The sequence below is a fragment of the Wyeomyia smithii genome, chromosome 2 (genome assembly GCF_029784165.1).
Source record: "Wyeomyia smithii strain HCP4-BCI-WySm-NY-G18 chromosome 2, ASM2978416v1, whole genome shotgun sequence".
Classification (NCBI taxonomy): domain Eukaryota; kingdom Metazoa; phylum Arthropoda; class Insecta; order Diptera; family Culicidae; genus Wyeomyia; species Wyeomyia smithii.
Window position 1 is genome coordinate 1,471,515 of NC_073695.1, and position 26,035 is coordinate 1,497,549.

General features: G+C 39.4%; 1 protein-coding gene across 12 annotated transcripts in view; it reads left to right on the forward strand.

The window, feature by feature from the left end:
• Positions 1 to 26,035, forward strand: part of LOC129725280 (mucin-17-like) — a 147,156-nt gene that overhangs the window by 44,330 nt on the left and 76,791 nt on the right. For 11 of the 12 annotated variants that reach the window (XM_055680884.1, XM_055680885.1, XM_055680888.1 and 8 more), the window contains 4 exons: positions 19,124 to 19,216; positions 19,274 to 19,500; positions 19,561 to 19,707; positions 19,821 to 19,904. In XM_055680884.1, coding sequence (XP_055536859.1) covers positions 19,124 to 19,216; positions 19,274 to 19,500; positions 19,561 to 19,707; positions 19,821 to 19,904 — 551 coding nt within the window. The remainder of the gene's footprint in view (positions 1 to 19,123; positions 19,217 to 19,273; positions 19,501 to 19,560; positions 19,708 to 19,820; positions 19,905 to 26,035) is intronic. The other variant, XM_055680889.1, reaches the window with a different exon arrangement.

Below are 26,035 nucleotides of genomic sequence, written 5' to 3' on the forward strand. Positions count from 1 at the left end.
CGCCATGCTGCTCTGCTCTACTCTGCTCGACACACTGGTCTATTGGGCAGTAGCCGTGTCTGTGACTATTGAGAGGTAGCAGAAAGTCTCGATTGCGTCCCCCTAACGCCTGGAGCCTGGGGTCGATCACAGACAGCGACACCGCACCGGTCGCGCAACAACCTTTTGGACTGACATGTAAAACTTACTGTGTCCCCACCGCTACCGCCCCAGCCTCGAGCTTCCACCCGGCAAAAATGATCGCTACTTGGGTTCTCTTTCACTTATATGGGCACCAGCAATCCGCTAGTACGATCAGCTGAGATCGCACAGTACAGTGACCCTTTCCATATCGGAAGGAGCGGTAACTTACTCGACTGTTAGTTCGTGCTTTCCGCTAGGTAATTTAGCTGGGACCCGTGCAGAGCTAGAATACATTTGAGGATGAACAGTACTTTAAGCTGTTTGAGGTGTTAACATATTAACTGCTTGTGCGCAGAAATTAAGATTAGCCAAACTGCGCATTAACAAGCTTGAACTGCATAGAAAATAAAAATCCACAAGTGCGTAGTTATTTTTAAACAAGCAATACCGAATTCGGAATAAATTTGATCCTGATGACCTTTGTTTTAAACCGTGACACAATAAATTAAATCGTTAGTCGAAGTTCTCCGATAGCTACGTTTGTACACGCAATAATTTGAGCCGTGTGTATTTAAATTTGAATGCATCTCTACTATATAATATTCAAGTGCTGGAACACTTATTTATTTTGAGCTAATCTTCTCGGCATAAACTGCTGGCTTTTCAACATGTCATTGAAACTTAAATACTTTCTTAGTAAATTTAAAAGTTCATTTCTAGCGCCTATTTTCATATCTTGCCGAACATCTGGCATATACTAACCGTCATAAGTTTAGAATCGCCTTTCTGAATTTTACAGCACCCCCAAAAATTTTAGCATCACCTAGAATAGCAGATATCTCATGTATCTAATCACCTAGAAAATTGACCTTCAGAAGACTTGTTCAAAGGTCAACAACTTCTGGATGGAGGACAGTTTAGTACTAGATTCCAACGTTATATGGCTGCAGTGTGCACGCGATTCTTTGTAATTTGAGCTTAATTTATATCGTGATTCCGATTTCTTAGAAAGTTACGGTCTTCTTTAAACTTGTTCAGAACATAGAAGCATTAACGCAGAACTCGGGATTTCAGGGATTATCAGGGACTACGATAACGAATAGCTGTTGCTTCCTACTGTAGGAAATAACGAGGTATTTACTACAAGACATTTTCGACAGGATCAGTCATTCTTTTAATCAGGGATTCTTTTAATACGACTGTTTTTTAGACTTCTAGTGCTTGAGGCGAAGAGGATTTGGATGAAACCGTAAATACGTTTCTCTTTCTATTTTTCGAAATCTTAAATGATACAGTTCCTAGCGCGAGAAAACGTACTAATTATTGCTTCAAAGATCCACGTAAAAGATCAAAAACCTGAAAAACAGCAAACAGAGAGCCAGTAGCGTAGCTAGGGGGGTGCGGTTGGTGCGGTCCGCACCAGGCCCACCACTCAAGGGGGCCCCCAAATCTTGCGAAGACCGAACCGGTCATCATGCCCATCTGTTAAGTTCAGATGTATTTGTACTCGCCACTCTGCTCTCGTGATTCACACGGACAAAGTATACGTGATACCGATGTTAATTTTTACCATGATTCGTGATTCGACTGACGCCGAAGTTGAATGTTTTACGATCGCAGAAAACATTCGATGCAACGAGGAAACACGCAACGAAGGAACGATTTTTTGCGATGCTAAAAGCCAGTCTTGGTAAAGCACGCACCGCACTAGAAGCGGAACAAAAATTGAGCTCTTGCTTGCTAGTATCACGCACTTGAGCTGGGTGCTTCAGTCGATGATTCGGCACGCGAAGAATGAAGAATACCACCAGAAAGCGGATATCTCTTCGTTGGTGTTTTTCCAAAGTTGCGTAGAGCGCACGGTGTAGCCCCGAATCATTTTGCATGTTTTTTTGCTTCGTGGCATCTCCGTATCCTTGTACACTGCACTCTTTGCTATGTATATTACACGTTGCGGCCAGTGCAGAGGGTGAGCGCTGACGACGTATGCGGGTGAGTGGGTGACTATATATTTGTGTTGTTTTGGAAATTAAATGTCATGAATTCAATGAAATGAAATGTAATGATTTTTAATGTAATGAAGCAGCAAAATAATGCTCTGTTTAATAGTTTCAAAAAAACATGCCGCCAAAAATTTCCACTCCCCACAGTTGCAATTACTTGGATTTGTTTGTTTCGTTCTCACATTCGATTTTTTTTCACACGACTACTATACCACACGCGCAAACCAGGAGGCTTATTTACTGCCTATAATCGTATACCAGTCCCACCTGCATTTTTGTCGTTCTTCTAGAGAAGTTATGGTAAATGTCTATCTCATTATATTATGTCGAAAATATTGCAATAAACCACGCTCAACAGCTGAAATAACTTAAGGAAGAAAAATACCTTTATGCGCTGTTTAGTCAACTTGATGAAAATGAAGCTGGGACTAACATGCGTTTATGGGCAGTTTACGTCCTATGAAAAAATGAAACAAGACTAAAAGCAAGGTGTTCTACGGGGTGTTGTTCTCTAAATATAGAAAACTAGATATAGGCATTAGAACCGGGGCGTATTACAGTAACTGTTCATCAAAAACATTTTCCAATTTTCGCTGAGTTTTGCCTAGTGCGATTACTTTCGAATCCCCCTCGATATTTAACGACATTTGAAATGTCAGGCCAGTTAGGGGGTGACATTCGTTAACTGGGTTAGGCCCTCAGCACAGTTAGCGAACGAACAGTTCTCCTATAATATGAGATTTAAATTACTTTATATTTTTGAGCCTTCAGCCAGAAAATACAGTAGAGAATAATCATCAGTCGGGTATCATCGGTCGGGTAGTTTTCCCACACGGTTGTGATATCGGGTTCGATTCCCGAACGAGTCGAGGATCTTTTCGAGCTGATAATTTTCTCTACTCAGCACTGGGGTACGGTGTATTGTTGTACTTATCCTACACATTATCACTCCACAATATCGATAACGAATTTTCTCAACTAATCTAGTTGATCGAGACCGCTATTAGCCCCAAGGCTAAGCGTGCGATATTGTTTTTTGAAGTAGAATACTTCTCTCAGGAAGTTCGGCTACATAGGGATGTGAAATGAAAATCTAAAACCGAAAAAAGTGAAAAATATGTCCAATTTCAAATGTTAATAAATCGGTTAGTATTCGATGGGTTTCCTTCGTTCTTGCAGCAATAGATTGGAAAATCTTCTAAGATTCTTCCCAAAATAAGATAATTGTAATTTTATTATTCACACTATTGTACTATTGAAAATAGTCAAGCCTTGTCAAAACGAAAAATTCGACCTCTGATTGGTCGTTATATGCTTGCTTCCCAAGCACGGTCGACAGGATCATATACCTTGCAAATGAAAACATGCTATTTGGCCTATATAAGAGCCTGTTTCAGCCGGAGCCGCTCATAATTGTTCTAGACAGCGACAACAGCAGTCGTCCTTCCTTAGCAGCAGCCCTAGCCCTGTGGTTGGTCACCACGTCTCAGGAGCAGTGCGGTTTTTCTCAGCGTGTGTCGCCAGACAGCCATTATTCCCCTCGTGTTGGGGCAGCATGATGGTTGCCATCAGGAAATCCAATTTCGGAAATCAAAATGCCTTTTTGAAGGCAAATAAACAAGTCATTGAAAGTTAATAATTTTTGTCAACGCAAGCAAGTATTGTGTGTTGCATCCTAGCAATTTTAATTTGTCGCACCCGTCTAATTTACTGAATGTGAAATAGCTTCCACGGTGCATGTTGTCCGTGTATCTTAATTCCCCCAATGTTAGGGCAGCTCAAAGGTTGTAATTAGCAACCGATTTTGAACCGCAACATGCTTTTTTCAAGGCAAATAAAAAAATAATTGAAGGTTAATAATTTTCTGGCATCAACACAAGCAGACATTCTGTGCGGGATGCAATCAAATTCTGTTGTAGTTGTCTAATTTTCACATTATTTAGTAAACCCCCCACTGTAGGGGCAGCGCAAAGGCTGCGATCAGCATAACCGACATTGAATAATAAACTGCCCTGTTAGTACGCATTCACAAAAGCAGTTAGTTCGACTATGCAGAGCTAATATGAAGTCGATTCAATCAATCAGCATATACAGAATTTCGTCGTCTCCCAGCTGCCAAGTTGCAACATGATGCAACACGCAACAGCGAGCAAACGAAATCGCTTGATGTTACAAACCGCAATAAGATACGGGTTAAAACCGTTGCGTGTGTGAGAGCACCATTGGTGTTTATTCGCTGGATACACTCTACTGTCTACTGAACGCAATAATCTGCTTACATGCGACATGGGGACGGGAACATTTTCTTCAACCAAGCTGCACAACACGACACAAAACATGTTATTTTGTTGCTTCAATGAGAGTGCTATCGGTCCGGCTCGACAGAATGTTCATAAGAAATCATTTTTGTGCATCCGTGCTACGAAACTGAGGAAAAACTTTAGAAACTGAAAAAAGAGGTGGAGCTTATCAAATGATCGCTCTGAACCAGAATGAAGTCACACATATTTTTCAAGTTATATCATTCCACCACGTACGTAAAATAATTCATTCCTATTTTCATCCCTATATAAGAGCCTGTTTTAGTCGAAGCCGCTCATCATTCTCTGCTAGCGTGTTGAGCAGTACAGTTGTTTATTTTCGCTCCGTTCACTTTGTACGTTCGTTCGTAAGTTTTTATTTTCGCGTTGGAAACCGACGCTACGGTGAACCCTGACATGGGTAAATCGAAAACCGGTTCTAGTACGGGTAAACGGCCTCGACCTGGAAATGCCCCCGATTCGGCGGCTAAGAAGCTTTTGGCCAACAACAGATTTGCTGTCTTGGAAAACTCCACGGACCCCGAAATAGTGAAAAAAGAGAAAATTCCACCCTTCTATGTGAAAGGATTTCCAGAAGGTCTTCATGAAGCAATTGTCTTTTACATCGAGAAAGGACCGAAATGCACTATCCGTATGTGCACTGACGGCTACGAACTGATGGTTCCGGCATTGAATCACTACAAGGCGGTGCAAGTAATACTGCAGCAACGTAAGGTGGAATATTTCTCCCATGACATTGAAGCAGAAAAACCGCTCAAGGTTGTTCTCCGTGGTCTTCCAGACAAGGCAAATGGACTCAAGCCAACACAGATCCATAAGATGTCACGCCACAACAAGACTCGGAAGTACCGCGACCAATTGTACCTTATCAACCTGAAGAAAAATTCAACATGTTTGGCGGATTTGCAGTCCATTCGTGCCCTTTTCCACATCACTGTGGCCTGGGAGCGCTACAAACCAGTTCATCAAGATGTGACCCAATGTTCCAATTGCCTGTTGTTTGGACATGGGACTAAAAACTGCCATATGGCCTCCCGCTGCATCAAATGCGGACAAACGCACGCACCCGACGCCTGCCAATTGATGGAAACTGCCGATACTGTCTGCGCAAATTATGGAGCTGATCATAAGGCCACCAGTCGTACCTGCCCAAAGCGGGCGGAATTCATTGAGATCCGCGAAAGAGCCTCAATTAACAACCAACCCGGTCGGAGAAAAGTCCCAGTGCCAGTGAATAACGAGCAAAATTTTCCAGTCATCACATCGCGACGTGCAATCCCAGTGATTCCACCTCTCCCACTGAATAATCGGCTTACAACCTCGTTTGCCGATGTCGCAGCATCGAGCCGTTCCTCGCCTCCCCCGGGGCTCCCAGGGCTTACAACTCCTGCCACTGGAATGAAGTTTACCCGCACAGACGCCGAAGAAAACAACGCAGATTCCCTTCTCACTACAGAAGAGTTCGTGCATCTCCTGGCCGAAGCGTTCGTAGCCCTTCGCACCTGTAAAACCAGAGCTGAACAGCTGCAAGCAGCAGTTTCCATCCTCACCAAATATGGCCCGTGAATGCATCAACATCGCTAACTGGAACGCTTGCTCGTTAAAGAGCAAAGCCATCGAATTCGCTGATTTCCTCAACGAGCGGATTATCGACGTAGCTATCATCACCGAGACTCATCAAAAACCTGGCGTCAACATCTACCTCCCCGACTTTCGAGTTGTTCAGCTCGATCGTACCCACTCAGCGGGTGGAGGCGTAGCCATCGCGTTGAGGAAGAACATCTGCTGTAAGCTGCTGCCCAGTTTCAACTTATAAGACATCGAAGCGGTTGGGGTCGAGGTTTCTACCCCTGTCGGCCCTATTATTATCATAGCCGCCTACTGTCCGTCGCAAGTCAGCTCAAGGAACGATTCATCCTCTAATCTGAAACAAGATCTCGTCAAGCTTACCAGACATCGGCAAAACTTCATCTTGGCTGGTGACCTCAATGCCAAACATCAAGCCTGGGGCAACACTCGAAGCAATTCAAATGGCAAAGTCGTCCACAATGACCTACAAGCATCTTCGTACATCATCATGAGCCCAGACTCCCCCACCCGGTTGAGTCGCTCTGGTGTCCACTTGACCATCGATTTTTTCATCACCAACATGGCAAACCTTTCGAATCCGATCGTCTACCAGGAACTGAGCTCCGACCACTTTCCAGTGGTGGCCGAAGTGGGCTACTCCGCCAATCGATTTCATGCTCGTCGTCGCAACTACCATCGTGCTGACTGGCCACGGTTCCAGCAGTTCATCGACGCCAACATCCGCTACAACACCGAGCTTGAATCGACGGACGACATCGATCAGTGCTTGCAGATCATCGACGAGGCTCTATCCTTAGCCCGTGACCAACACATCCCTGCTTCTGACCTGGTGAGTAACACTCTGAATCTAGACAGCCTAACTAAATCTTATATAAGACTTCGTAACACAACTAGGCGCCATTATCAACGTACTGGCCTGCCTCACTTAAAGTCTTACTGCAATCGTCTTAATAAAATCATTAAGGCCCGGTTGGTGGATCTCAGAAACAAAAGCTTTGAAAGTCATATTCGCTCTCTCCCAGATTGTGCAAACCCCTTCTGGAAATTAACTAAACTTCTGAAAAACAAGCCGGGACCTGTCCCTCCTCTCTCCCATTCTGATCAATAAGCTGGCCAAGTTCAGCTAATAACCCCAGCTGAAAAAGCTAATGCACTTGGCCAGCATTTCGTAAATTCTCACAATCTTGGTCGTTCCCTGGTGAGCCCCTTTGAGCCTGATGTGGTAGCTACAATGTCCAGAATCGCTGTGACCCCACTAGTTGTCCCAGAGGAATCTATAATTTCTGCAGTCGAGGTAATGGCAGCCATCAAATCATGTAAAAATATGAAGGCCGCGGGTGTCGATGGGGTGGTCAATCTCGAATTGAAAAATTTGAGCGTTGACTTCTTTCATCACCTCGCAAAGATCTTCAATAAGTGCTTGGAACTTGGCTACTTCCCGTCCCGTTGGAAGGTCGCCAAAGTTATCCCCATCCATAAACCTGGGAAGGATTCCACTGACGCTAAAAGCTACCGGCCCATTAGCCTCCTTTCATCTATTTCGAAATTGTTCGAAAAACTGATTCTGAGACGTATACTAGAGTTTGCTGATCAGAACAACATCTTCCTTAGAGAGCAATTTGGGTTCAGGAAGGGGCACTCCACTGTGCACCAGCTCACCCGGGTAACGACCATTATCAGGCGGAACAAGTCTGTTTCCAAAACAACTGCCATGGCGTTGTTGGACGTTGAGAAAGCGTTTGACAACGTCTGGCACGATGGTCTTGTTTATAAGCTACATCGGTGCAACTTCCCGATCTTCCTTGTGAAAATCATCAATAATTATCTGTCGGGTAGATCATTTAGGGTCTGCTTGAACAACTTCCAGTCTGATACATTTAATGTTGATGCTGGGGTCCCCCAGGGTAGCCTCTTGGGTCCTATCCTCTTTAACATCTTTACGTCAGACGTTCCTCCCCTTCCGGATGGTGGGGTACTGTCCATGTTCGCGGACGACACTGCCATCATGTACAAAGGGCGAGTGATCCGTTCGCTGACTAGAAAACTTCAAGCAGGCCTGGATGTTCTATCCGGCTTCTTCAACAACTGGAAGATTTGCATCAATGCAGCTAAAACACAGGCCATCTTATTTCCCCACTCAAACTCACGTCGACTTGTTCCGCCTGACGACGTCAGGCTTAAAATTAATAATTCACCCATCGAATGGTCGAGAGAGGTGGGATACCTCGGTCTTGTTCTGGACAGCAAGCTTCTATTCAGATCACATGTGGAAAAAACATCAATCAAAGGCAACATCCTAATTAAATCTCTATACCCACTGATAAACAGAAAACCCAAACTGTCCCTGAAGAACAAGCCTGCTGTCCATAAAATGATTATCCTGCCAGTATTAGAATACGGTTTGCCAATCTGGGAGAGTTGTGCCAAGTATCACCGAGATAAATTACAGGTTATCCAAAATAAGATCCTAAGGATGATCCTTAACAGTCCTCCAAGAACGCGTAATTCTGAGATCCACCAACTAGCCGGTCTAGATACACTTTTGGTGCGCAAACATGCAATTCTGTCTAGATTCAGGGATGCTTGCCAGAGGTCAATTCACGAGGCAATTCGATCTTTGTCAATTTAGTTTTTAAGATAGTATTAGTTAGGTAGGTAGGTAGTATTCAATTTTATTTAAATTCATGAACTTATCGTGCCATTAAGGCAAAGATGTAAAATTAATCTTCAAGATAATTTAAAAAACCAATCTAAATGCACTACTACGAACAAAGATGACGAGCCTTTAGGGCTGACCAATTATCCTGTCATAAATTATACCCCTGTAAACAATTTCAAAAATAAAAGACAATTCAGCAGCGAAGCCGCTCATAGTAGTTCTGAACAGCGACGACAGCAGTCCTCCCTTAGCAGCAGCGGGAGCGAGCAGTGGGTACCATCGATAGCGGATAGCGGCCACAACTGTGGCATGGCTATGCATAGCGTAGCTGTTGCAGCGGGTATATCAGCATCGATAGTAGCAGGGTCAGCTGATGCAACGACACTCCCTTCACTAAAATGCTGTTTCAGTGTGGTAGCGGGAAGCATCAGCAGCAGGCTTGCATGAAGTGAATACATCAGCCAGCAACTTTCTCTAAGGTCTCTGCCATAGTAGACGCGAAAAGCGGCGCGAACCGATTCGCTCGGCCGTAGGTTGATGTACAGCTCTACTGATGGCTGTACATTAACCTACAGCTGAGCGAATCGGCTCGCGTCGCTTTTCGCGTCTATTATGGCAGAGGCCTAATGGGAAAGTTGTATCAGTTTGTTCAGAAGAATATTATTGTCGGTAATATTACAGAGATGCGATTGCGTAAATCCGATTTGAATTGAACAATTGTTCTTTTGAGAACAAATAACACACTTATTTGAAGAGTTAATAGCTTTTGGTACCAATAGCAGTATAGTGACAGCCTCAGCGGTAGATGCAGATGCAGCCGGTACTTCCCTGAGGCCGATGTAAAGGTGAATGGGAGCAGCACGGCGAAACAGTTCGGGATATGCTTAGACGCGCGTCATTTTTCGTTGTTGATATTCCCCACATGAAACATGTAGATACATTTGCCAACACTTCCTCCAGTAAAGCCGTGTCTAGTTTTCAATGTGAAAACACCTTTCTCATTGTGTTGACCGTGCGCCTTAGTCCTCACTATCAAGGTAACACAGAGATGTAAGATAAACACTACATCCTATGATAAATTGAACAATTGTCCTTATAAGGACAACAAATGAATTAATGAAGATTTAATTTTGAATTAGAATACTTCTCTCAGGAAGTTCGGCTACATAGGGATGTAAAATGAAAATCTAAAACTGAAAAAAGTGAGAAAAATTTCAAATGCTAATAAATCGGTTAGTTTTCGATGGATTTCCTTCGTTTTTGCAGCAATCGATTAGAAAATCTTCTAAGATTCCTACCAAATGCATGAAATTGCAATTTTATCATTCGAACTATTGTACTATTGAAAACTCTTAAGCCTTGTCAAAACACAATATTCGACCTCTGATTGGTCGTTATACCGCGCTTTCCCAAGCACGGTCGGCAGAGTTATGGACCTAGTTAATTGGGAATGCATCATTTAGCCTATATAAGAGCTTCACCAGATAATAAACAAACATTTCATCGGATATTTAATTGAACAACTGAAATTTGAAGAACACAAATGATTATTTGAAGAGTTAATATTTTCTCGTTTTGCGCTATAATCCAAAGTTAATTATCTACATCTACATGCATACTCTGACTATTATTACGTGTTTGCGTCGCTTAGTGTTTGGCTACGGTCATGCAGAACGCAAATTACGGCGCGATGCGATTCGGAAAGACGAAATCTGTTGAAATGTATAGCTCTACTGCGCCTTAAAAAGGGCTGTACATTTCACCACGGTAAGGCGAATCGCATCGCGCCGGCATTCGCGTTCTGCATAATCGTAGCCTTTGTTCCGTTCCCGTTTAATGATGTCGTATTAAATGTGCATATTACAATTCGGCAGCACTTCAAATTCTCATTTGCACAAAATTTAAAAATATCCAATGAACTTCATTCAAAATATCAGACAAAAAGAAATTACAAAACTGCCAATGAACGGTCAACGTTTATTTACTAGAAAAAATGACTGACACGCAAGCAGCCAGGTTATCTTTCTTGTAAAAGTATTCTACTTCAACCTTGCGGTCGTGGCTTTGCATACAACCTTCTTGTGATTTTTTATTTATTTTTGAATGATTCCCAGTGATAACCAAATTCTCCATGAGGTGTTTTGTTAGCAATTACACTACCCGTCATAAGTTTGGAATCGCTTTACTGAGTATTGCAACACCCAGTTTGAATATTGCAACGCCTCCCGAAAAGTTTAGCATCACCTGGAATAGGCGGATATCTCGTGTTTTTGACAACCTAGAAAGTTGCGGTGTTCAGCAAACTTGTTCAGAAGGCTAAAGGCTTCTACATGGTAGACAATTTAATACTGAATTACCCCGCTATGCGGCGCTAGGGTGCATGCAGGTTTTCATATTCAGACTTCAACTTATCGCGTGATCATTACTACCCACAAAATTGCGGTGTTCGGCTTGTGCCACCAGTTCTGGTCAAGCATATTACAGTTACAGTTACCGAAATTTGCCCTTTTTGAGTGATGCTAAACTTTTCGGGGTGTTGCAATATTCAAACTGGGTGTTGCAATACTCAGCAAAGCGATTCCAAACTTATGACGGGCAGTGTATATATGAAAATTTCAACCGCTGTACTGCTAGCCACGCACGCTATATAGCAAGCCATGCAATCTAGCCACACGCTCTATAGACATGCACAGACACTCTAGACATTCACACGCTATATAGCAAACCACACGCGCTATAAACATGCACCACGCGCTACAGGCAGCGATGGAAGAAAATCGTTTCTAGCGATTTTTGAATACATATAAATCTCCTTTGTGATGCATTAACATCTCTGTCAGTGTGCGATATACATTTACTCTTCTCGCATTTGCAAGCAGATCTATGTGTAAGACGAGTTACGAGGATTGCAAATGAGCACCTTGTATATAGTATCCCTGCTGGCGTACTCTCTTTCTCTTCCTTCGCACTATTCACCTCTTGTCGTGACTGCTAACAACAACATCTGTATCTAAATGTGCACAGCTGAGTATATGGGGTTAGTCGCAATATGTACATATGATGAACAAAGATCATTCATGATCATTCAGCCAATGATTGAGATTTTTGTCAAAGAGAGTGAAAAAAAAGTGTGTTGTCTCCTACTCCCATAATGAGATTGTTTTGGTGGCAGGTTCAAGTTCCCAGTTGGTTTAGAGATCTTGCTTGTATAAAACGTGTGTCAGGATGGACAAAAAGGTAGAAAAGGTTAACATATCCGCAAAAAGTTCGGCAAGTTTTCGCAGTAGAGAATGGCGGTTTCAGATGCGGAAGGCGGAGCTCAAAATATTAAGAAATTATTTAATGAAATTGATCGCTAGTCTTTCGAAATAACCTGTATAATGATATACACTATAACTAGCATCGAAAACATTATGTTTCATTAGGGTGGTTCATTTATTTGACATAGAGTGGTTTATAATATTGTGTAAAAATGAGTATAAAAAGAAAAAAATCACTTTTCACTCAATACCAATAGAAAAATTCCTGAAAATATAATATTTGCTACATCATTGTCGTTAGGGTGGCAATGTTGAATTGGAAAAAAATACCATGTAAAATGGCAAGATATTTCAAAACAAATTTACAAAATATTTCAAAAAACTACTCTTTTGCAAAAAAATATAACTCAACCAAAATTAAGGTTGTGTCTCGCGGAAAATTTTGAATGCTTCCATGTCATTTACAAAATCACACACGGGAGGTGCATGGAATTTGAATAATGTTTTCTATTCCAAGTGTCTTGAAAGTAGATGAAACGGTGAATACTGATGGAATATGTTTTTTTGATTTTGTTTGAAAAATATACTCTCTAGGACACTTGTACTTGTTTATGTGAATGCTGTACCAGACAATTTATTCGTTTTATTTAGGGGCCGTCCACATACCACGTGGACAGATTTTTAACGATTTTTTAAAAACAAATTAAAAGAAAATTAAAAATTAATTATCCAAAACAGCCCATTTGAAAAAAATCGATTTTTTTTATAAAAACTTCGAAAGATTACCTAGACAAAGAAACCGGTCATTTTTTTTTCACGGGGTACATCTTTTTTGGAAGTACAAAGTTATTATTTACAACTTTGCCAGGTACACTATGACAATCAAATAAACCTTTTTGACCGTAAAAATCTTCTTAATTCCTCATACAGTGCTCTATTGGAAATTGAAAATATGTCTACAGTCGAAACGGTTTGTTTGATTGACATAGTGTCTTCGGCAAAGTTGTAGATAATATTTTGTCCCTTCAAAAGAAAAATATTCCTTTTGAAAAAACAATTCAAACAATTTGTTTTTTCGAAAAAAAATTTTTTTTTCATAAAACGATAACTTTTTTTTCTTAACTTCTAAATGGTCGGACTGGTTTCATTGTTTTGGCAATCTTTTGTAGGTTTTATTAAAAAATCAGATTTTTAAAAAATGAGCTCATTTGAATACATAATTGTTTTTTAAATTTTCGTCTTATTTTATTTTTCAATAAATGATTTTTTTAAATGTATTTTTTTGGAAAGACAGAATTATTATCTACAACTTTGTCGAAGACGTCACACCAATCAAACGAACCGAAGTGCTTTTTTATTTTATACTCATTTTTCACAATATTATGAATTATTATGTATTCGATGCTACTTATAGTATATATCATCATACAGGCTATTTCGAGAGACTAGCAATCAATTTCATTAAATAAATTCTAAATGTTTTAAACTCCGCCTTCCACAATTGAAAAAACGATTAAGTCCCAGAGAGTCGATTTTTGCAATTTTTTTTTTTCAGATGACACCAATTCTCGACGTTTCATGCGTTTCTAAGTCATTCGGCATCAAAAACCATCGAAAACCGATTTTTTTTTTGGCTATGAAAATACAGTAATCACCCGATAATATCAGTACCCGATTTTATCTGCCCCCGATTGTATCACCTTTTTCGCCCAATTTTATCATCATATAACATTGTATGTCCACCATCTCCGAATCTCGCAATTATTTACAAGTGCCAGTTCCACTGTCAATTAAGATACAAACTTTCGTCTTTTAATGTCTGTAGACAGTATCCTCGATTAATTTTTATTTTTAAAATCATTGGTGTTGTTTCAACTATCTCATCGATTTTTTTTCCTCTCTAGTTTTGCTCAGGCCTATCGGTCCAAAAAGCCAGGGATTGTGACTGTTAGATACGTTACGTACGTCATCGATTTGTTTCTGCTTCTGGGTGAATGAAGAAAAAGTACAAAAAGTTTCAATTTTCATGTGTTTTGAAATGTATTGAAGAGATATTTTGTGAAAGGGCTATCAGTAAACCACATAAACACATTTTGGGTCATTTCTGATCCCTCTTCCGTAACCTTAGCAAATAGCTGAAACTAATTTTTTGAGCTGCTTGAGATATGTATGACACTAAGAGAACAACTTCACAGATTTATGCAAACACTAGTACCTAACCTACGAACTAGTAGTGAAATTTATGTTTTACTTATATGAGAGCCCTCCCTCTTCCAGAGAAGGGAGGGGTGTCTAGTGACTATTGACATATTTCTTACTCCTAATAACCTCACCATGTCAAATTTGGTTCCATTTGCTTGATTAGTTTTAAGTTACGTAGAAGTTTGTGTTATATTTGTATGGAAGCCCTCCCTTTAAGAAGAGGAAGGGGTCTCGAGCTACTCTAATAACCTTTTCCGGCCTCAAAAACCCCTACATAAAAATTTTCACGCCGATTAGCTCCCACGTCTATAAGGATCAGAGAAGCAGACAGACGGATAGAACTGCTTTTTCATATGATTTGATTTCTTGTAGTAATCAAAATCGCTGATTTTACGTGTTAAATTATTGGTTTACCATCTTTTATAACAAAATATTAATAAAAAGAAATTCCCGATTTTATCACTTTCCCTATTTTATCACTCCAAACAGCATCAAGGGGGTGATATAATCGGGTGATCACTGTATTTGCAATGGTCGACTAAATTGATTGCCCGGTTTTGTGATGGAATTGCTCTGATACGAAACATGCTGGTGCAACATCGACGTGTTATATTACAAATAACGTAAAGCTGAAAATCTAGATTTCAGACCCCCCCCTCCTATGTAACGATAGGTAGCGTTCGACATGACTCCCCCCTCCCCTAAAATTACTTACCACTAATCAGTCTGACTCCTCTCCGAAATTTTCAATTTCGAGCAAACATGATAGTTACGTAACTGTCTCTACTACCCCCCCTCCCTCCCTCCCTCCCTCCTACGTAACAATAAGTAACGCAGTGATTCTTTGTAAAAAGTCAATCCGAAAGGAAACGATAAAAAAATAAAATATTACACGTAGGTACCCGAAATTTATTGTTGCTTGAAAAAAATTATTGCTATGTTTACTAAAAATCTTAGTTCAATACGACTAAAAAGAGTACGACTAAAAAAAGTTTTAGGAGATAGGTTCAAGCATTTGAATGTCTACTATCAATCACGCAGACTATGCCAAGCTTGCGTTTTTTAAATTTATTTATATCAGGTAGCCACCTTCTCTCTCTCTCCTCTTAGCACTACCTCTGAAATTAATATGAGGAAAATGTTCCATTCACCAAACCATAACCAAAACGAGAGGTAAATAAATTCTTCGGCATAACCGCAAGCTTAACGTAGGATAATTCGGTTAATTGAATAATAGCAAAGTTTGGTACCTATTAATTTCTGTATTACCTGCTTAAGCAGCCTTTTTTTTAAATGAATAAAACAAAAAAAATATTATATAATATCATGTTTCACACTACTCCCGCAGTTTTTCATTAATTGGTGTAGCAAACCTGCTGAAAACAATCGTTGCCCAAGTAGTCCGATAGCCTAAAATAACTCTCCCTCCCGCCGTCACCGTACCACATCATTGCTACTGCGTCACTGTGATGCGAAGGGGACAAGTCAAGTTTATTATTCTTTTTTGCTATCGTTTTTCCTCGTGCGACGAGCCACGTACGGAGAAAAAAACACAACGAGTTGCGCGGATCCTTCTCTTCTAAGAGCTGTATATAGTCTAGTTATGTATTTATTATTTCCGAGTGAGCAATGCATCAACATTTTGTTACGTACTGAGAGGATTCAAGTTTATTCATTACTCGAACACATCGCAATCTGTACAGTTTGGGACAAAACGACAATCGGGTCATAATCGTTTCGTTTTCATCGCTGGCTACAGGCATGCATACACGCCATAAACATACACACACGCTTTAAAGCAAGCCACACACGCTAGCCACACACCTTATATATTAGGGACACAAGTTTCAAATATTCACACACGTTATGTGCATACACCCTGTATATACATACGCTGGATGATGGTGGCTTCTCAATCCACCTGGCGGTGCGAGTCTCTTTCAGTTTCGGGTTGTTTTTTGCCCAACGATATCTGAATCGGATTACCGCTGGTGGGGTCCAATTCAGATCGAAGGGGAGCCGAACTGAAAGAGGTAGGACTGCAGCTAACCACTACCACCGCCGCTGTTGCTCGCTGCTGATCCACGCTGCCTTCGCCTACTGCCATCGGTGTTGATCTTTGATGCTGCTGCCTGCTGCTAGTAAACTGATTTGCTTGAGGAGAAACAGTCTCTTATATAGCCCAAAGAGTGCATTCCCGGCTAACTAGGTACTCCATTCTGTCGTCCTATTTAGGGAAAGGCAGCAAGCGACCAATCAAAAATCGACATTTGCGTTTCGACATTGTTCAACAATTTTCAATATTACAATAGTTTGAACAATCGGATTACAATTTTCTGCATTTGGACGGGTGCTTAAATGATTTTCCAATCGATTGCTGCAAAAATGACAGAAATCGGTTGGAAACTGACTGGGTTTAAAACGTTTGAAATTAGACAATTTTTGTAACGTATTCTACGTCAAAAGTTTGACCGTTTTTCTTGGATTTCAGTCTAGAGCTCGTAATCAAAGGATCAGAATTCAATAGCAACCTGTTGAGAATGTGTCAGAACACTCATTCATTACATGACAAAGGTATGTTCTTGTAACTAAGTCAAAAACACTGCCAGAAGCTTAAAAGTTGAAATTGTTCGATGATTCTCACAATGATTTAAACCATGAGTTCGGATTGGTTCGGATGATCTGATACCACGAGCTTGAACAAAAATACACAGGCTTTCATTTGCAATTGACTGTTTACATTGAAACTCATTGATACTTAACTTACCTCATATGATATGACATATAAAAAATCTCATTTACAGCATTTTTGTGATTAAGAAAATGTTCCCTGGCAATATCGAGACTACTTATAAGCCTTTTAAGTTTACAGATTGATTAAACTAACCTTCTTTGACAATCTCCATAGTTGGTTTGATGATAAATCACTACGTTGCACTTGATTGTTTTGAAAAAAAAAGTGAACGGTACGGGAGCATCGAATGCAACAACAGAAAGCTAAAATTCTATCGATTTCAACCGCCTGTAACAAAAGTTAACAATACTTCTGGATGCACATAAGCTGTCAAAAGATTCAGTAGGTATCACACTTCAAAATAAGACTATGCAGAACATGGTTAATAAACTTTTGCTTTTTTTGACTTTTGATCAGGTTTTTACTTGATTTACTCCTATGTGCAGTAGTACGTAACCGCTTCATTTCGTATCACCTTTTTCTCCACCCTTTGCACCTAACAAAATTGCAATCACTCCACGGGAAGATAAAACAAAGAAATAGGCGATCGACATTGGCACATATGTCACTTTTCTCAACGGTACACAATTTTGCTGGCACTGCGCCGTACAGCAATTAAGAACAATAGCGCTTGATAAATCGGCCCGGAGCATTTGAAAAGACAAACCGCACAGCTTGAAAACATGACATAGAAAATTGTCCCAAAACTTTTGAACTTTCACTAAATCTTGCTAGGAAGACGATTTTTTCGAAAAAAAAATTTTTTTTCGAGATAACATCAAATCTTGACATATTATGCATTTCTAAGACATTGACATTAACGAAATAAGTTAAATTATCAGTGGTAATTTCCCATCGAGACCGTACACAAGCGCACGGGTCATCTATGGAGGGTCGATGAGAGGATACCAATGCTAATATTCACTAAGCAAAAATGCTTTTAAACTGTTTGCACAATCAGGCTGCCTTTATTACTGCTCAAGATACAAAGATAATAGGAACTTTATGATTTAATTAAGTTTCTTCTGAACTCTGGTACACACTTATCCTAAATCAACTGACCAAGCGGTTGTAAAAAGTTTCTCTTGCACATACTTGTCCTAAATTAGAAACACATGGGAATGTTGTTATCAATTCTTTCACAAAACTTCGAATGATAGAGTTGATCTGAGGGGAAATCACATAATACAAAGTAATCGAATTAACAATTACACGTAATTTCTATGCAACAAAAACATGCTGCGTCTCTCCAGCTTTTCCATATACTTGAAAAGCGAAAAACTTTCTTTTCTGGATTTGGATACTGTTTTTTCCCTCTGTGTGGACTCATCACTGCGACCAGAGTCGTTGGATCTATTGTGATGTTGCCCAGGTGTTTTCTGTACTCCTCCCTTCATATTATTGGCAGAGTAATTAAGAGTTAGTGATATGCTTATCATTTGCTGGCTTGTGTGTATTTTGGCTAACATTTCTCTCTTGTCAGGTTTATTCTAAGTGGTACTTATCATGTCAAGAAGAAGGAGTCCTACCGAAGTCTCATTTCCTGTACCAATATTGCCAATTACAATTCCCTGAAGGATTGACTCCTCCAGTCAGTTTTATTATAAGTTGGACTTTATATTTTGTCATGAGGAAAGTCTTATCGAAACCTCGTTCTTTTAGCCTGGAAGAAGGACTTTTTTTTCGTTAAAAGAAAAGTCAACAGGGGTACTAGAGAATTCAATTTGAAGGAAGGGTATGTGGTGGGAAACCGAGAATAAACCCTCGTTGAAAACCTTTGATAACCAGATGGCCTTATTTCTTCTATGGTTCGAACCAACGACCACCCGCTTGTCAAAGCCTTGTGGCTACAGCGCTACCCTCTGAGCTTGGTGTTAATCGAATTAACAAAATTTCCTCACAAGGGAGGTTTGTGCTTGTGAAGAGAGAAAGAATACGAAAGTTATTCATAGTTTAAGCTGCTGATCGCGAGTCTGTAATCGAATTTTTTTTAAAAGTTTTAATTGCATTTTCTCACGAATATCAAGAGTTAGATACAGCGAAAATTGACATTTTTGTTTGTTAGACACAGACTTTGCAACTATTAGTTTCTTTTCCCAAATTCACATTTTTTGCGGCACACTTCTTATAATATAGATAACTTTTTCATTTCTCTAACAAAACTATTGGCAAAATTATTTACACAGACAGTATTTTAATATCATCTACCTTTTCGATTCACTTTTTTCCAGTAAACTCAGCCAAAGACGTTGTTCAGAGGTTAGAAAGCCAAATGTTACATGTTGCATGTGTAACACTAGTATAAAAATTGAGGATAGCAACAGGTAAAACATAGCATTCTTCATCCCGTCGAATAACACACAAATCAAGTTTCTTCCCAGCTTCGCAACATGTCGCGGTTGCGAGAGACTAGTGTGCCGGAACGAGGAAAAACGTTGCTGCGAATGGATATCGGCGATTGGAATCTGGGAATGCAGTGGCTGTCGTTCGAGTCGGGTTATTCAGCAGAAGGCGGGAGAATGGCTGCTAAGTCAACTGACCAGACGGTTGCAGAATCCCGGACCAATCAACCTTACGAACGAAAATCTACTTGGCCTTTCCACAACTGGTAACTTTACCCATGAAATTAACTTACATACAGTGTCAGGCTAACATTTATCGGTTTCAGATTCAGACGACGGTCAAAGTTCGACGTCGTCGATTTCATCCAGCCAAAAAGTCAAGGTGCGGGAGTTCATCGAAGAGTTACTATCTACGATGTTAAACGGCCCGCTGGACGATGTTTCTGTTGGGCAGTTGATGAAAAATGAAAGTTGTAAGTATTCTTTTTTTTCACTATTCAAAAACCCGACGTTGAGTGTATAATAATAGAGTACATGCAGGCGCGAGCAATCATCATTTCACTTTCCGTACGTTCCCATTCCACAGATGTTAGAGTGTTCCACAGGTATCACTCACAGTTAAGCAGGTGCCTTTCTAATCTCGAGCTCTCGATTCACCAGTCACTGTCCGGTAAGCTAGGCGTTTGAATTGTAAAAAGAAACACACCGGAATGCATATTTTATCTATAACTCACAAATGCACGTTTGGAGTTATGTTATCCCATTTGCACCAATCACATTTGCTCGAGTTTTGCACATTAAGCAGTATCTGAAAATTGCATGAGAACAAATGATAAACTCTTTCACCCCAACACTCATACTTCCAACACCGATGCTCTAGGACAGTCGCAGCTCTAGGAGCTGCTCGAATTTGCTTTTTCGCCACATCCATTATCAGCTATAGTGTCGTTCTCGTTCCAAAAAATCATAAATTGCCCTTTAAGGCATCGAAGTGCGCACGAATGTCAACCACAAACATGACTTTGCTGAGCAGCTCTGCCCTAGTTCTTCTCGGCGTGTTTTATACAGACGATTGAAAATAGAGTATTACACTTGGAATGCAGAAAATCGTTTGAAGTAAATTCCCTCGCACACCGCGTAGTGTTGTTGTGAGCATAAACTCGGAGTGGGCTGAGCGCACATCCGGCAATGTCAAATGTCATCAAATACAGTACACCAACATCAAAGAAGGGTTTACCCTATTTGTGTTGCATCTGAAGTGGCTACTTTGCGAATCCACGAACAGCAACGGCGTATCGGTGAGCAAGGCTCAGGAACATTTTTTTCTTTTTTGCCGGTTGCATCGTTCTTTTTTTTTAAGAGAACGCACTCCAAACACTATACCTTGGTTCAGAGCTGTGAAGGATAACTTCGAAACTAAAAATAGTAAACCGGAGAAGGACGACTGGAAATGTGATTTTTAAGAGTTTTTAATAGAATTTAGAAATGGTTGATTGCATTTCGATTTGCATTGTGGTTGAAAGTAAAAAAAATTGATCAAAAACTCTTAAGAGTACAGAATTCATTGCGATGCTAATCTTAGCATCAAGGTTATCACTGTTATCGTAAGCGGGGAGCTACAGGTGAACGATTGTCACCTTAAATCTATCCAAGCATGCCGTGCGCTCCAATATCAATGATTCAAGCAGCAGGCGATAAGATAAAAAATGTGACCTGCCTGGTTGCGATCCAAAGTTGCAGAGCCTTTAAAAATACTGCATCAGCACCTCCATCCCACCGGCTTAAGCCGACGCCAAGCAGGAATTTGCTGTCGCATGATAAAAAGTTGAAACTAATAAAAAAAACGATTAGGTAATGCTACGATATCTACCAAATTTTCGACAATCGTTAGGTGGTTAAAGCATATTTAAATTCTTCAATACTCTGTTAGGAATAGTTAACTTCAATTTCCTTTTTTTTCATTGATGCTTAACATACCCTTTAAAATTCGAGTGAAAAACGTCGAATAAACGTGTGTTACTCGAAAAGTCATGATTTTAACTGTGCGGTACGTTTCAAATGCAAAAGCGTGAGCAACGTACTGTGAAATAACGTGTGTAAATTAACCAACAGTATGGAAAAACAAAATCTGCGTTAATTGGGAAACCTGTAATTAAAAAAAAAAGCTCGCTTTCATCCAAATTCGATGCTGAGCTATATGATGCAACGATTGGATAGGGTTGAAAAATTTGTGTCTCAAAGTTATGCGAGGAATCTGTGTATGATATTTATCGTTTAATTTGGCTGTGGAAAGTCACCAACACAATAAAGTCTTTTAACTGTTTTTCAACTGACTGTAACAAACGATGTAAATCTATACTGGGTGCCTGGTTAGTGTGGTATAGAAGGAAATGAAATGCCGATCTCTTAGCAAGAATTGGTTCTTCAACCACATTCGTCGGATCGGAGCCATTCTGTGGGGTTTTTACATCCTGCTCGAAATCAGAGCTCAAAGACTGGAAAGCAATGTTTTTTTTTTTATTTTAAGGGGGGATTTGTTAGTAGCGTAAGTATTTATGATAAATATTAGTAAATATTGAGTATGTGTGTCCAATCACAAATGGTGACTTCTCAACACTGTTAGAAATTTGTAATTTTAATTGTTAGGATTTGTTTGCATTTGCAATTAGGACTTATCATTCGTAAGGATTTAAACCTACTTGTCAGAAAAGGGGAAGTAAACTTACAACTAACTTAATTGCTAGCTTATTGGCTATAAAGAGAGCTTGTCGTAGCAATTGAGGATTGCAACGATTTTTGTCGAAAATTGTTAATAATTTTATTTGACATAGCTTCTAATGGTTCAACACCAGTAAGTCTATGTAATTCGAGTGTACCAAACCAAAGAGGACGCTTCAAAATCATTTTCAGAAATTTATTCTGAATCCTTTGGAGCGTTTTCTTCCTTGTTGAACAGCAACTTGACCAGATCGGTACAGCATAAAGCATTGCTGGTCTAAAAATTTGTTTGTAAATCAAAAGTTTGTTCTTTAAACAAAGTTTAGAATTCCTGTTAATGAGAGGATATAAACATCTCGTATATTTGATGCACTTGGCTTGTATACTCTCAATGTGCTCTTTGAAAATAAGTTTTTTATCATAAATTAGTCCCAAGTACTTAACCTTGTCGGACCAACTTAAAATAACCCCATTCATCTTGACAACGTGATTATTGTTTGGCTTGAGGAAAGAAGCCCTAGGCTTATGCGGAAAAATTATCATTTGAGTTTTAGAAGCATTGGGAGAGATTTTCCACTTTTGCAAGTAGGAAGAAAAAATATCTAAACTTTTCTGCAATCGACTGCATATGACACGAAGACTTTTTCCTTTTACGGAAATGCTTGTGTCATCGCAGAACAATGACTTTGTGCATCCTAGAGGCAAATCAGGAAGATCTGAAGTGAATATGTTGTACAGGACTGGACCCAAGACTGAACCTTGAGGTACACCTGCTCTGACAGGAAATCTATCAGATTTTGAATTCAGATAGACAACCTGCAGAGTTCGATCAGTAAGATATTTTTTTAAAATTTTGATTAGGAAAATTGGAAAATTAAAAGTTTGCAACTTCGCAATCAAACCTTTATGCCAAACACTGTCGAATGCTTTTTCTATGTCTAAAAGAGCAGCTCCAGTGGAATAACCTTCAGATTTGTTAGCTCGTATCATATTAGTAACTCTGAGCAATTGATGAGTTGTGGAATGCCCATGGCGAAATCCAAACTGTTCATTTGCAAAAATTGAATTTTCGTTGATGTGTGACATCATTCTGTTAAGAATAATTCTCTCAAACAGTTTACTTTTTTAAGAAAGCAAACTGATTGGTCGATAACTTGAAACTTCAGCTGGGTTCTTATCCGGTTTTAAAATTGGAGTAATTTTTGCATTTTTCCATAATTTGGGAAAATATGCAATTTTGAAGCAGCAATTGAAAATTTTCACTAAAAATTCCATTGTGCTCTCAGGGAGATGTTTGATTAGTATATTAAAGATTCCATCGTCACCAGGTGCTTTCATATTTTAGAAATTTTTAATAATTGATTTAATCTCATTCAAGTTAGTTTCAGTTATTTCTGCAGGTAAAAAATTCTGGGAAGAAGTTAAGTCAAATTGACGTGTGACTTCATTTTCAATTGGACTCACAAAATTCAAATTTGAGTTATGAACACTCTCAAACTGCTGAGCAAGTCTTTGAGCCTTTTGTTCATTGGATACAAGAAAACGTTCACCATCTTTTAAAACTGGAATAGGCTTTGAAGGTTACGTAAGAATCTTCGACAGCTTCCAAAAAGGTTTTGAATATGGTTTAAATTTTTCAACTTTAGTCTCAAAATTTTGATTTCTCAGAAGAGTAAATCTATGTTTAATCTCTTTCTGTAAATCTTTATAAATAGTTTTAAAAACAGGGTCACGAGAACGTTGATATTGACGTCTGCGGACATTTTTCAAACGAATTAGTTGTTGAAGTTGAAGATTTTCGTCAATTATTGGTGAATCAAATTTCATTTGAGCCTTTGGAACAGAATAATTCCTGGCATCAACAATTGCACATTTTAATGCTTCCAAAGCGGAATCAATATTCACTTCGTTTTGCAAATCAAGCTCATTATTGAAATTTCTCTCAATATGAGTTTTGTATCTTTCCCAATTAGCCTTGTTATAATTAAAAACAGAGCTCATAGGGTTTAGCACTGATTCATGTGATAAAGAAAAAGTTATTGGAAGATGGTCAGAATCAAAGTCAGCATGTGTGATCAAATCACTACATACATAACTTTGATCTGTAAGCACCAAATCAATTGTTGAAGGGTTTCTTACAGAAGAAAAGCATGTAGGACTATTCGGAGACAAAATAGAATAGTATTCTGAAGAACAATCATTGAATAAAATTTTGCCATTGGAATTACTTTGAGAATTATTCCATGAACGATGTTTAGCGTCAAAATCGCCGATTATAAAACATTTCGAACGATTTCTGGTGAGTTTTTGTAAATCACCTTTAAAATAATTTTTGAGCTCGCGTGTGCATTGAAATGGTAAATATGCTGCGGCAATAAATAAAATCCCAAGTTCAGATTGAACTTCAATTCCCAAAGTTTCAATAACTTTCGTCTCAAGATGGGGAAGAGCACGATGTTTGATTCGGAAAGCAATGATGATTGGTACTAACTGGAGGGCTACCTCCAATGCAAGACAATCTAAACTTTTTATTACACCTTGTAATAGAATCACCCGCAAACTCCTCAGTACAAATGAAGCTGATCTGAGTACGTTGCCTGGCCTACTGACTGGACACTGTCCGAGAGCAGGTATCACCTTAAAAAACTAGGTAAACTGACAGATGAATATGTCGCTTCTGTATTTTTGAAGTTGAAACTTCGGAACAGCATTTCAGCAAAGACAGCGTATTTTTGGAAAAGGAGGTCTGGAATGCAGAACTAACAAAGGTGATGAATTTCATCAAAGAGGGCATTCCTTCTGGGGGAAAATGCAAACTCCTAGGGCGACCGTCACTGATACCCATAGTGATGGAACGAACTGACAGCGCATATATATTAACGTGGAGTGTAACACAATATATCTAGCAGTGGTCATAAGCTCCTGCGAAAGAAAAAAAACTGTTTTTTTAGTGCAGATGGATAGAAGTCATAAGGTTTTTATATCACATAAATGAATATTGTCACAAATTTTAGGTTTATTATAACTCATTTTCATTGTCATTTTCGACGTCAATTGAGTGTTTTCAATATTTTTCGACATATTTAACTTTTTTGACATGTTTTGAAATTCTCGAATTTCAAAATTTTGCTGTTATTCTTTAAACGAACTATACATTAAAAAGTGCCAGGGTATATGGCTTAGTGCACAAACGCACGTTTGACGTAGGACTACGAATGGCAAGTTAAATTCAACTGGTGATAGTGTTTCTGATGTCTGTGTCAGAAAAATAATAATAAAAATTCCACAGATTGAAGACGTTATACACACTTATTATTTACTGCCGAATCGCAATAACGTATGACCGAGAGCAGCACCATTAAGTGCCCGGCTAAAACATGACAGCTTCCTTATTTTTTCGTGAATTTCAGTTCAAACTAACTTGGTTTTCGACATAAAATATATGAAATCTGAACATGTTTACATTCGAATTTCTGTACGCAGTGTTGCTGAATCATTATTTTTTTGCTAAGCACCGTTTAAATAAACCGTTCTGGTTTTAAAAATATTTTCAATCATCAATACCATGTTTACATAATCCGTTTGTTAAAATTAGCGTGATTCAAAACAGAAAAACACAAGAATCACAACTTGCGGTCGTAGCTTTGCACCCAACCTTTCTGTTGTTTACTAAATAAAGTGCTGAGGTATCTATCATTACTACCCGCGGTAGTTACCGACGCGGATAGCTGATAGAATGAACTGTTAAATAAGGTATTGAGTTTGTCCTCAAAAGAACAATTTGTGTTCAATTTAATATCGGATATGATAATGATTCCCGGCAGTAGAAAAAAGGCACTCTTCTGATAACACTGCGCAAAGCTGTTTTTACGCTGACGGCTGACAGGCTTTAATTGCCAGCATCCCAAAAACGATTGTGTGTTGTTAAAATACAGCAGAGTTTTTCACTGGAGAAAGTTACCTACCGCTGATGCTGCCGCTACTTTTCAAAGGCAACTTTTTAATAGAGAAAGTTGTAATACCGCTGCAAAAAAAAAGGTCTCCAGTCTGTCTTCACATCTGGCTCAGGACTAGGGAGGCCCC